Below are 13327 nucleotides of genomic sequence, written 5' to 3'. Positions count from 1 at the left end.
TTCTATGAAATCACAATTTATAACATAAAAAGGAAACAATAATATAAGAAAATAACATATTTCCTAACATGCCTCTCTAGAATTTATCAAATTATGAAGACACCGAAACACCTAAAACAATAACCGGGTCATACATGATTATCCCAAAATAAAAGATGCATAAAAGGATGCAGTCATGGACATTAAAACCTCACCTAAATCACATATATCCTTCTTCAATCGTCAGCCAAAGAAATTATCCAAAGAAATTATTCATCTTAAACCAACAACCAACACCAAAGGTTATGAGAGAGAGAGAGAGAGAGAGAGAGAGAGAGAGAGAGAGAGAGAGAGAGAGAGAGAGAGAGAGAGAGTAAAATTAAAAATGATTGATTTGGCATTAATTTAGGGATTAATTCTTTGATTAAATGACCCTTAACAGCTGGAGAAATGGCTGTCATTAGGGTGTAAAATCATGTGGAAGACAAATACAAGAGTTAGGTCAACTTTTAGAATTTCCATTCTTGTTCGCGTGCAGTAACCTGGTCGGCGACTTCTGGATATCCGAATGATATACTAGCCACATCTTCTTACTCCGATGTTCGATTTATGCAAATGAGTAGGCGTTGGAAAGCTTATGAAAGGCTCTACATTTTTCTATAAAATAGAGGAATAATTTCAGAATTTTAAAGGTCTAAAACAAAGCTGAAAATTAACGTCATGAAAATGATTTTTTTGTCTAAAAGGAAAAATCAAAGAAAACGTAGAATTTTCCTAAAGACACTTAATTCCATGCAATATACTATGAAGTACATCATATCATGAACATGTATTCATTTATCAAATCATCAAAAAGAAAAGAACATATATATAATTTCTATAAAATGACATGAACTTGTTCTTAGCACCTTGAGTTCTCGTCGCGTTCACCTGTAAAATATAATTCAACGTGATATTAGAATTAACTAATTATAATACCATAACATTATTAAAGTTAATTTCTAATATCTATTTCTACGAATTTGTCAGTTAGAAAAATGGCTGTTACAGGTTATTACTTACTATATAATACATAAGTTCTTTATTATATAATACATAATATGAATTTCAGGACAACATACAGCCTAAGCATTTGCAGAAAAGAATTAAGGAAAATAAATTAGAACATTTCCCATTTGCATAAACTTGCTTAATTATCGAGTGATCAAGTTCAACAATCACTAATACTCTAAACTATCAAAAGAGCCTGCCTTGCAAATAGAAATGAATAAAGAAACCTCATTGTGATGAATATATGATTATGCAGTTTACAAGTTTTTCTTCACTTAAACTTAAATTTACATTAGGCTGAGTTTGTGTAACACCCTGAAGAATTAATTGAGATTAATTAAGGTAATTGAGATTATTAGTGTGCCTAATCTGGATTATTAATTGAGTTTAATTAATGAATGTTTCTGACACGTGTGAGTTTAAATAGTTCCAAGGTATTTAAATTATTCTCAGTAATTTATTTTAACCCAGAAGTGTGTATGGGCGCATTTCTGGACTGTTCTTTTAAAATATTGTACACATGTCCTTTTCTTTTCCTTTTTCTTTTCTTTTCTTTCTCCTTTTTCCTTTTCTTTTCTTTTTCTCTTCCTTTCCCGTGCGTCTCACTCTCTCTCACTCACTCTCCCGTGCTCTCTCTCACTCTCTCTCTCTCTCTCATTTTTGTCCCAAATCAAACGGATCTTGAACCAAGGAAGGATTTAAAGAAGTTTTCAACGTCAAGAGAAGGATTCGAGGTAAGATTACTAAAAGAACCTCTCTTGAATCTCAAGTTTTTGAATTTCAAAACTTATTTTTAGTTCAAACCGGATTTTGATGGTTTTTGAGTAAAACTAGGGTAGAAATTAGAGATCTTGGATTCTTTAGACTTGTTTTACGACCTAGAACCCAGATCTAGTGGTTTCCCTTTGAAATATCTCGATTTGGGACTGGATTTGTAGGTTTTTAGACTGATTTCCGTGAGCTTCTCTCGCGCAGCTGATTCCACCGGTCGATCTGTGCGGTTGACCGGATCACATGGAAACCGGTCGACCTATGCGGTCGACCGGATTACAGGCTGACCGGTCGACCGGTGTGCACACTGCTGGTTGACCGGTAGTGTTGCACTACTCTGTCACCGGTCGACCAGTTGACACGGGGTTTGACCATGTTTAGCCTGAAAACGCTGTTTTGACCCCTGTTTTCGGGGAGAACCCAAATTAGCTTCATTTGGGGACTTGAGATGAATGGATTAGCATCTTTAATCCTTGATTTGGGATTGAAAACCCTTGGAATGATAATTTGAAACATGAAAATGGATTAGGGCACACTAATAGGAAATCTTGGTTGGAAATTGAGATTTGGATTACTTTAGGAATAAGAATTGATCCTAAAGTGTTGTCTTGCATCAGTAATCGCTGAGGATTCAGACTGAAGGGACTTGAGGAAGCGGAAGCCGAAAAAGACAACGCTAGTCCCAGGTTTGATAGTGCGAGGTAGGATTTCTATCCCTTCTCTTTGTGAGCCTGTTTTCAAAAATGATTTTGGCCTTGAAAATGTTTTAAAGAAAGGGATTGGTTTGTGAAAGAAAACGTTTTGAAAACCATGGCTTATCCAGTCATAGGGCCCGCGGCTTGAGTAGTTCGTGGGGGCGTATTAACGATTTCAAAATGTTAATGAATGATTTCTTAAGCAAAGAGCTCTTGTGAACTGGTAACAGAGTCTATTGCTGTAAGCCTAGATAGGATGCGGAGAGTGCATCCTCGGGGGCAGAACCCGAAACTCGGTCCGGGTAGGCGAGGCACTTGGTTAGGTAAGTAATTTGTACTAATTACTTGCTGAAGCCTGTAAAACGGTTATTTACAGTTATATTTCTTTTGAGAAAAAAGATGTGAGGTTCTGGCTGTTCTGTCGGTACTGAATGTCTTATTTTATTTACTTATTCATTTATGTATTCCCTCGCACATTTATTATTCATTTATTTATAACGTTTATTTCAAATTATATCCTACTAGGCCTTTCGCTCACGTTTTATGTTTTAAATGTATTAAACCCCTCCCAGGAGATTCTAGGAGTGGTGCACAGTAGCTGGATATTTGCTACGGAGCAGCTGAGTTGTGCTGCTGTTGGAATCAAGTGAGGATTGTGGTCATCCTCGGGTATAAATGTAAGGAACTGAGAATTCTGTAAACTTATGAAATATTTGGATTAACTAGACTGTGGTTGATGTCTGTTGTAATGATTATTTACATGAGCATGTATGTACGATACTGTATGTCCTGTGGGGTGGAGCCTTGTGTGTCAGAGGCTCCGGAATTCTATAATTTAATTATATTTTAATGCAGTTAAGTGTGGGGCCCGGTTGAAAATCTGTTTTATTAATCCCAAATCGAGCTCCACGTCACCCATCCCGTTTGGAGGGCGTGACAGTTTGGTAGGAGAGAAGGAAAAATAGGAAGTAAATGTATATATCATAGTTGAGGAAAATAGAGAGGAAAGGCATGAATTTTCTCTTATTGTGTTTGACACGGATCAAGTTTTTTAAATTTGTGTGAAGGGTTTGAAATTATTCTCCTAATCCATTCCCTCCTACTAAATAACTATAAATCTCAAAATCCATCTACTATCAAACAAACAAGGCCTTAATATATTATTTAGGAAGAAAAAAAAAAGAAACTCTAAATTTTCTGGTTCCCAAGCCACTAAGAAAAAATAACAAACTCTAGCACTACTAGTAAGAAAGAGAATTTTTAGTATGAGTATAAAAAAAATACTCTATCAATATCTTATAGGTTTTATTAAATATTATTAAATTTCTTTTTCTCTCTAGCTGTAGAAAGTATTTTGATGTTTAATTTATAAGTGTCCACGTTAAAAATTAATTCAAAGCTAAAACAATAATTAAAAAAAAAGTTAGAAAAGTAAAGATGACTAACGGGAAGAAAACCAGAGACTGGAAGGTCCGAGGTGGGAGGGGTTTCATGGCAAACCGGAGCAAAGTTACCGGAGAGACAACGGTGAGACTGAGAAGTGTCATAGATGAGCTTTACGATGACATTCTCAAAGCAGTCAATGAGCTTCGAACTCAGGCCTTTCTTCGGCTTTGGATTCACTGCCACTATCTCCGCCATAGCTCCTTAGCTCCTAACTATTTATTCTTCTTTATGTGATTAACAATGCAAAAAGGTAACGTACACTTATATACATGTTCTTAAACACGGTGCACAGGTCGAAAGTGGAAATTCCAATTGCTATAAAGTGATTTATTTCAATAACCTTTTAATGTGTAATGAAGCATATTTATTTCATGTGATGGCTGTATTCAAAAAGACCACCGTTTGCTGTTTTCTTCTTTTTGTTAAGTACGGATATCACGGTTCACATGTGAAATTTCCACTTTCGACGTGTACACAGTGTTTTTTATTTTTATTTTATTTTATTTGAAAAATCATAAAAAAAAAATTCGTTTTTTAATTAGTTTTCAATCCTAACTACATTATTGGTGTTTTGCGCACGCGCACTGTGCACACTAAGGAGTCAAACTTGGGAAAATAGTACCAGGTAAGATAACAAAGTTGTGAAGTTCCGGAGTTGGCAAATAAATAATAGATATTACAAAGAGCGTGTTCTTTATATAATCTAAACTTTCACTCTTGCAAAGAGTGGGGTTCTTTATTATATTATACGTAATCAGAATTTCAGTGGGATCTTCTTTATTGTGTTGGCAGAACTTCCATGGATGGACAAGGTAACAGGACGAATTCACATTACATGTCGGTTTGAGCTTTCCTTGATCTCCAGATATTTCTGCAGTTCAGAGTTTTGCTTGTTCTTGCAGTTGCTCCTAATCAATGACCATAAAATCAAACGTGAGAATCACTAATCGACAAACAAGAGTACCAAAAAAAAAAAGGGCTCCATAGCACCTGACCTTTAATTCAAACTTGCATTACAACAGTAGAGCAAGTATGTTTAGCTATTTGATAGAATTTTAACCATCTGATCTTATGAGGATGAGCAATTTTGTGCCATAAGGTACACTATGTTTAACATGTAAATTCATAGATTAAACAGTAAAAATATAATCAAATGGCACAAAAACTAGCTCTACATAGAATCTTCCATATGTTTTTCTTTAGTAGGATATGACATTTCATTTTTTCAACTCTATAAATTGATCAAGCAGTGCTATCCGGTGTCAGTAGCACCCGACACCTTTACCTTGGACCCCACACTTGCGGGATTCGCTCATTGTAAAGAGTGGCACTAAACACCACTGACGCTATTTGTCTTGATGAACATCAAAACTACAATTCAAAATTAATTTTCCCACCATTGTCGACATTGCATTCCTTAAACCTTGTAACATTTATGCATCTCACCTTGCATTGCTAGATATTCAGTTTGAGTCCGAGTACCTTTTTACTTAAAGAAACAAAGCAATTAGAAAGTCCAAGAACATCAATTAAAGTAATACTGACCTCAGTCACAAAGAAGGCATGGAACCCATATGGAACTCTATGGGGCAACTCAACGACTGCAACCGGATCTGGTGACATTGTTTTTGCATCAATCACATGCACTGCTGATTTTCTGCATGGGTGAAATGATCCAACTTCAGAATGCATTCCATTCTCAGATTGACTTTATGTCATTATGTGTTTATAATACGATTAAAAGCCTTGCTATTCATTAGCAATAGTGATGTATGATGTCTCACCGAGCGTGTATTAGTACAAGAGAATTTTCATAATAAAAGAACTAGGTCCCAACACTGTTGACAATTTTTTTTTTATAGTTGACCACATAATGTAAAAACAAGAGTTACATTCTGAAGTACTCTAAATTGGAATGGGTAAGTCTTAACTTATGTTAATAGAGTGAGAGATGGAAGTAATACCCAGTATTCTCATCATGAACAAAGAATATTAGGTAGCCATCATCTTCTTCAGAAGTGATTCCAGGCACCTTGGGGACAAATATAGCCTCGGAGCCAAATCGGCCGGGTCCCAGTTCATACAGACCTTGAACATTTCCACCAACCTCAATGCGTGTTTTACCACTTTCTGGTTTACCATGCAAATCAAATTTGACAATTCCCGTGACTTTCGCAATGCTGTCCAGTGTGGTTCCATACACATAGCGCTGTTTCCTGATTTCGCCGCACAAACAACAACAATTTACGAAGGGGGAGAACATAAAGAAGACAGTAATGTTAAAAACTTGCAAGAAAATATAAAAAGAAGCCTGAAAATATATAAAGACATCTATATACACCTGCCAGTGTAGCTCTCGTTCACTCTAGGAAAATCAACTGCTGATTCTGAGAGTTTCCTCTGTGATGCTAGGCCAGTTTTCAAGTTGAACCTCATTTCATATCTGAATGAATTCTGATATTAGCATATAAACACCACAGAGAAGATACCACATCAATAATAGGGTGGAGAAAAATCCTCTTACAGCTCATTTGAGAAATTCTGAAGCTTTTCTTTGACCTTCCCACTGACCATGTCCAAATCCGGATTCTCAAGGCGGCATGTGATTAGAACAACCTCGTCTTCCTCCTCCCATGCGTTGGCTAATAAAAACGGTCATAAAACAAGGTTAGAACACAACAAAAATTGCAAGACACGCTCAGCTACAACTGGCAAACTTTGCTAAAAATGGATTTTCTTTCTTTCATACGTGCTCACCATTATGGAATATGAAGCAATTTGGAAGCTCGAACCATTTGATTAGAAGCTCATTCTTTGCATACCGTGGAAGCACTCCAAAGCGTGCTTTTCTGGTGGGATCAAATTGGAATATCAACTTCTTTTCCTTCACCATTTCCTGAAAATTGAAACCTAATGATATAAGCCTCAGAGAAAAAGAAAAAAGTGTTGTTGTCTTCATCATGTTTACCAAGATACCACCATTATGCATGCATTTTATGAAAGCATTTAACATCCATAAATACAGAGAACTTTCTCAAAAGTCTTCATGCCCCTGGTAATTTCCTTCCGGGTTTAAATCACCCAAATGACGGAGAAAAATTTCAAATTGACTATCATTCTCTTGTCAAACAAGATTTCTTTCGTAGACCTTTATCCTATACCATTGATGAATAAGTAATTAACTTACCTTTGGCTTGAAGAACAAAGGAAGATCCATGAAAATGGCATAATTCTCTGTAATGGCAAAGTCATGCATCATGATGGGGTCCGATACTGTTATAGGTACTGGATCATGCATGAAACCATCCTTCGAAATGACTCTGTAAGTGATGTATGGAGGAGTATGTGAGTAACCAAATGTAAACATCTCGCCTGCATTAGAAGCTTTGTGAGTAAAGAACAAATTTATTAGGTCGGATTAACTAAATTTATTTTAAGAGGGTATGCTCACCAGTAAATGGATCAACCTTCGGATGAGCTGTGAATGAATGTTGCAATCTCTTGTCATAATCAAGCAAGCCAAGTGTCTGCAGATCTCCATCTTCCAAGACTTTGAGAGCATCTGCATGGTCAAACGTGCATTCAAGCAAGAATGAACAAATTTTTGAATTCCTTAGGTAACTACTTAGTGCAATTTGCAAGTTAATTTCAGTCCTGGACCATGAAAAGCACCACTAACATCCGTACAGAAAAATAAGCAGTAATTCAACCAAACCCAAAGAAAGTGAAGGTGAACTATGTTATACTTTTTAACACCAGAAAGTAGGAAGATTATATAGTGTTGCAATTTAAAAGTTAAAGAAGAAAGAGCTATATATTACAAGGTTTGTCTGCCTCTGAAAGTGCTAGGAGTTTCCCATGGTGATAGACAAGAGCTGTATTAGCTGGAGACGGTGATCAACAACAGTTAGTTCCTAACAGTACTCACATTGCAGTGATGGGGAAAAAAAATAGCAAGTGTATATAACAAATGCAGAAACTAAAGTGTGTGTGTATATATGTGCGTGATGTGTGTGTGTGTGTGTGTATAGATAAAGGTCACTCCAAACCGACCTAACCAAACAACCAATCTGTTTAGTTTGATTTGATTCGATTTGGTCTTTGTATTTTTTTTTCTTTAAACACCCCTAATGAGGTGTGTAATATACATATGCTACATAAGTCTAACAAAGGAGAAGATAACACTTCTCGAATTGATTGAGAGCTCTTTAGGATCATACACGAATTAGTAGACAAGGTTACCTGTTCCATGTCCATGTGAAAGATCTATTACTTTGAACTTTGCTCTCAGAATTTGCATGTTAACCATGAATAATCCAAAGAACCCTTTAAGGTCTCCAACCTGAAATTCACGCATTAAAATGTGCCGATAAGATTAGGAGAAGAAAGCAAGAGAAGAATCAAGGATAGATGAAAATTACTAAATCAGTAAATAGGTCATCATTTTACGAGTGAGTTTGTTTCTGAAACATTGACCACGAAAAAGAAGCCGAGACGTTAAAGGGAGAAACTCATAATAAAACAGTGAGGTTTCATGAATGAATAAGTAAAGCACACTGACTGAAACGAAAATAAAAACGAATAAACTATAGTCACTTGCTCAGGAGCCTCACAAAAGAATACGAGGTGACTCCCACTGAAACACTAAATAATCAATACATTCACATGAAGTATACGCATTTCATAACATGAAAATAGAAAGATCAATATTCTCCCAACAGGTCATAAACAAGTCTACACAAAAAAAAAAAAAAAAAAAAAAAAAAAAAAAGAGAACAGCACACACACAAAAGTTCATGAGCCTAAGTTGGGATTGGAAACATATTATCATCTTGTAAAGAAAAAAACGAAGTGAAACACAAAGTTATAAAAGTCGACATAGTTTTTCCCGGCATACCTTCATGAATTTAGCACCTCCAAAGTATTCTTCCTGTTTAAGACGCGAGGTTCTTACATAACGGGAGACATATGTTGCTTTTCCATCTTTGATGCGCAGACCATGTATCATACTGCAAATTTCACATATTTTTACTGATAAATAGAGGGAAAAAAAACTAAAATTATCCAACTTCCAAAATCTTAAATTAAAATTATGTTGAGAAATGCGAGTAAGCGGATGCGGGAATAGAAGATCACACACCCGTCTCCATCAAACCTGCATAAGAGACCAACCAAGAAGATTAGCAAAAGGCCGTTGCCAAATGAGAAGAGAGTAAAAATAGTTAAACAAAACTAACCTGAAATTAGAGAAAATCATTCAAAAAGAGTGTTTATTTTTTACTTAAGAATTACGTTTTCAATAAATAAATAAATAAGGAAAATATTAGTAAAAGGACAAGACTTACCAGTGATAGCCAGCCACCGGAGAGAACTTTGGATTAGGACCCACCCGAACAAACTCTCCATTTAAGCATTCCTGTTACAGCTTAAATATTAATAGAAAAGCTCAAGGAAAAAAATAGAATCCCAGATAGCTAAACTTGCTTATGGAGTGATTAAAGTTAGTAATCACTATCATTAGTCTAATAACTAAAAGAGCCTGCTTTGCAAACAGTTTACCATTCAAAAAGCTAAAAATTGCAATTTCATCTGACAAAGAAAACTCCAAAGTAAAGATCAGATTTCACAGTAGTATCAATGATTCAAAAATTCATATCACAAAATGATCACATAAAAAAGAGGGAAGAAAAGAACTTGAAAATACAAAAATCAAAACAAAAATAAAAATCTGATATTTTGCTAATTTCAGTTTGAAAATGAAAGAAATGACTGACCGGAAGATAACCGGAGACGGGGAGGTCGACGGTGGGGGGAGTTTCGTCGGGAACTGGAGCGAAGTTACCGGAGAGATAGTGATGAATCTGGGAAGAGTCGTAGCCGAGCTTGACGACGAGCTTCTCGAACAAGTCGATGAGCTTGGAAGTAAGGCCTTTGTTCGGCTTAGGATTCACCGTCACAATTTCTTCGCCGGAGCTCGGCTTCTCCGACGCCACTTCCGCCATGGATTTGCTCTCCTCTGCTCTGGTCTGTTAGTGGTTGGTTATCTCTCTCCCACTTCACGTGTGTTCTGTTTCTTGTGTCACGTAACGTTTATTTTAGGGAAAAAAACATATATATAAATATAATATTATATTTGTATGGACAAATTCTTTTAATTTAATTTTATAGGGCTTAGAAAAATATACGTGGTGCTATGTGAAAATTCAGCAAAATTTGACGGATCAACGATGATTCAAAAACTGACTAGCAAAAACAGATGATTCAAAAACCGTGTAAAATATTATATAGTAGTAATTTAATTTCCTAAAATGGAGTATTTTTTAAAAATATTTCTATATAATTATTTTTTTTTAGAATACCGTGTTAACATAATTTTAAATAATTATTTTTAAAAATATAATGTTATTTATTATAGTTTGAAAGTCTAAAATTAAATAATATTTATAAAGTATTTTTATTTTTTTTAGTTTTTTGGTAGAAGTTTTCTTTTTTTTTTCCTTTTTTTTTTAAAGAGTGAAGTTTTCTTTTTTAGTTCTCCACCACACAATTTCCCAATAAGTACGTATTTTCCTTGGGTGGTCCGTGGTTGTAACTTGTACGTGATTGGTGGTCTCTGTTGGCGGGATTCATCCACGTTTGCATTTGCTCGTGGTCGAAAAATCAAATGAAAATATGAGTCAAAATATTGTATAGTGTTTATTTTTTAAGGGATTATAATATTATTTATTGTGTTTACAAGAAGAATGTCTTGATATTAACGTAGATATATTTAATTTGATTTCATTCTTTATAAGATTCTGTGTATTGCGGGATTATGGAGGTTTTGTCTGCTTGCATGCGTCACTTTGGCGTGTGTATTTGGTCTAGTCTTTTAGGTCAATTCGTTTGAATAATTACGGAGGAAAATTCTTTCATGGGATAATATAGAAACTTACCGTCACTTCTATACAGCCTTAAATTTAAATTTATATGAAAAAATTTATACAATAAGTTACAGAATATAACTCTAAGAGCTTGTTGTTTGTATGACTTGAGTTATTGATTGGTTAAGAGAGAGAATTAGAGAGAGAGTGAGAAAGTTTTTAGAGAGTAGAAATTGGCCAGAGCTTCGACACCGTCTCCAGGCACGTCGTCGGATTCCCGAGCGTGAAATTTGATCCTCCGACTCATTACGCCATGCGCTTCTCGTTGGTCATAGTGGCATATGGTGTGGTGGCTCTGTTTAGACATATCTGAATAAGTTAAAAGCTTAAAAGACGACTGGACGATCTCCTTTCTCATAAGAATTTTCCACTTGGTGGCTGAAAGCTTTTCGTTGGATGTCTTCCTCGATGGTCTTTTAGTCGGACGCCCTTTACTAAAGGTTTCTATCAACAGTGGTCGGAGGTTTTTGTCTTTTTGTAACTTTTATATTTGTAATAAAGTTTGTGGTTTCTCCACTCGACTTTCATCTGGTTTGTTATTTTTTGTTAGATTTAGGTGTTCGGCATAATGCCAATAGGGTGCTCTTGGTCCTATTAGAATTTTGTATATGTCTTGTAGATGTCCCCTTCTTGTGGATTTTTTGACGATCTACCCTTCCAGCACTCGACAGTTTATGTTGAAGAGAGATGGTTTTCTCCAGTCAAGCTTTCATTCCGCTTGTTGTAAGTATGTCGATGTGCTTACCTGGTTTCGGGCCTCAGGAGCGCGTTTGTCCTTCTAATGGATTAACATTGTACCAAGACAACTGTTTATTAGTATTTTAATCAAATGCAATTTGTTCTTTTAAAAAAAGTTATGACTTAAGTTGTGTATGTGAGAGAAAAATATTATAATAAAAAAATTGAATTTAAATTTTTGTAAGAGAAAATATTGTAGCAATATCACTTGAGTCATGAAATGAACATATCCTAATTCTCAAATGTTTATTAAACTTGATTTAGTTTATTTACTTTTACAAAAATTCATTGAATTATAATTTGAATTTAGGAATGTATATAGTAATGTGACTATCTTGTTTCCTACGGATAGAGTCCAAAATCTACACCATTAAATAAAAATTAACGGTTTAAGATTGTGTTGTCCATAAAAATTAAAATACATACGCCCACATTTGATTAGTCTCTTTTTCTCAAATTTAAGAATTTATATTATCACCCCTTATATTTTATAAAATAACAATTATATATACATAAATGATAAATATCAGCCATCAATTTAGTTAAAGCTTTTGATCTTAGCTCTTGATCTTAGTCCTCCCCGCGCCTCCGTCGTCCTCCCCCTTCCCCTCGTCGTCGTCGTCCTCCTCCCCGCGCCCTCACTGTCATCTTGCTCGTCGTACTGTCGCGACCCATCACCTGTTAAGAACGCCGCTGCCCACTCAAGCAACTTCAATTCCTCGTTTTGATTTTTGGCCTGTTTTTTTTCTATTTGATTTGCAGGGAAAGGAGAGGGAAAAAACGGTGATAGAGAACGAAGAGAACGAACAGGATTTGCTGAAAAAGTTTGCATTTTTATTTTTTAGGATTACTGAAATTTGTGTTTGTTTAAAGAATTGACAATGAACAAGATAATTTTCAAGCGAGGTTGTGAATTGTTTGACAATGAACAAGATGATTTTCAAGCCGGAATCTGGGTTTTACGTCGCCGGATTCTGGGTTTTGCCTCGCAGCCTCGCCGGAATCTGGGTTTTGCCTCCTTTGTGTTTGAAAATTAATTTGTGAAATTTTGAGAAAATCAAATTTTCTGTGGCTTGTTTACTAAAATTAGTTAGTTTGATTAGATATTGGAGATGGTGTTTTTTTGGCTGATCTGTTGGAGATGGTGTTTGGTTTTGGATAAAATTATGTTGTTTTGGAAATTAATTATTCAAAGGTCATATATGTGAAATAATGTGTAATTGGTTGTTTTTTTTTTTTACAAAGGTAATATATGTAATAAAATAGGTTTAATTTTGTGATTATAATTATTGTGATAATCTGTAAAAAAATAATAATAATAATAATTTTTCTCATATCTATTTATTTAAAAAATAATCCAAAAAAAAAAAAGAATTGTTCTTCTCAAGAGACATTTTTTTTTTAAAAGAAATGTAAGATTTGTTTTATGAAAAATGTATAAAATGAAGGGTACTTTTGTTATTATATAAAACATGGGGCAAAAAGTAATATTTGATAAAAATAAGGGTTGTTTTTGTATTTATTTTTATTATTTTTGGGTTACAATCTGAAGCGGAAGGCAACACGTAGACCCTCACTGAGATTTAATATGGGTCGTTCGATTGTACAATACCGGTAAGATTATTTGGCTCACCGTACCATAGACACACCCTTTAAATTTTAGATGTAATTCTGAAATTACTTTTTTTTTTTTTTTCTGAAAATGTAATTTTGAAATAACTAAAC

At 34.9% G+C, this 13327-nt stretch overlaps 1 protein-coding gene across 1 annotated transcript; it reads right to left on the bottom strand.

Annotated features, from left to right (window-relative positions):
- Positions 1 to 4567: 4567 nt before the first annotated feature.
- Positions 4568 to 10012, bottom strand: LOC21395717 (carotenoid 9,10(9',10')-cleavage dioxygenase 1). Its single transcript, XM_024170133.1, has 14 exons — positions 9716 to 10012; positions 9287 to 9357; positions 9082 to 9096; positions 8839 to 8950; positions 8184 to 8283; positions 7763 to 7825; positions 7393 to 7503; positions 7129 to 7313; positions 6699 to 6837; positions 6466 to 6583; positions 6283 to 6384; positions 5906 to 6157; positions 5487 to 5598; positions 4568 to 4849 (listed from the first exon to the last, which is right to left on the bottom strand). Exons 1-14 carry the CDS (start codon positions 9941 to 9943, stop codon positions 4820 to 4822), a joined length of 1638 nt encoding a protein of 545 aa, XP_024025901.1. The 5' UTR covers positions 9944 to 10012; the 3' UTR covers positions 4568 to 4819.
- Between the last annotated feature and the right edge of the window lie 3315 nt (positions 10013 to 13327).

The sequence above is a fragment of the Morus notabilis genome, unplaced genomic scaffold (assembly GCF_000414095.1).
Source record: "Morus notabilis unplaced genomic scaffold, ASM41409v2 Scaffold657, whole genome shotgun sequence".
Taxonomy (NCBI): Eukaryota; Viridiplantae; Streptophyta; class Magnoliopsida; order Rosales; family Moraceae; genus Morus; species Morus notabilis.
This window is presented reverse-complemented; position numbering and strand designations above follow the sequence as displayed.

Bases quoted from the DNA above. Each gene is read 5' to 3' on its own strand.
- LOC21395717 (XM_024170133.1), bottom strand. From the start codon at position 9,943: ATGGCGGAAGTGGCGTCGGAGAAGCCGAGCTCCGGCGAAGAAATTGTG. The intron at 8,284-8,838 runs GTATGCCGGGAA...CGTGAATTTCAG, and splicing joins GAGGTGCTAAATTCATGAAG to GTTGGAGACCTTAAAGGGTT. The intron at 7,826-8,183 runs GTAACCTTGTCT...CACCGTCTCCAG, and splicing joins TTCACATGGACATGGAACAG to CTAATACAGCTCTTGTCTAT.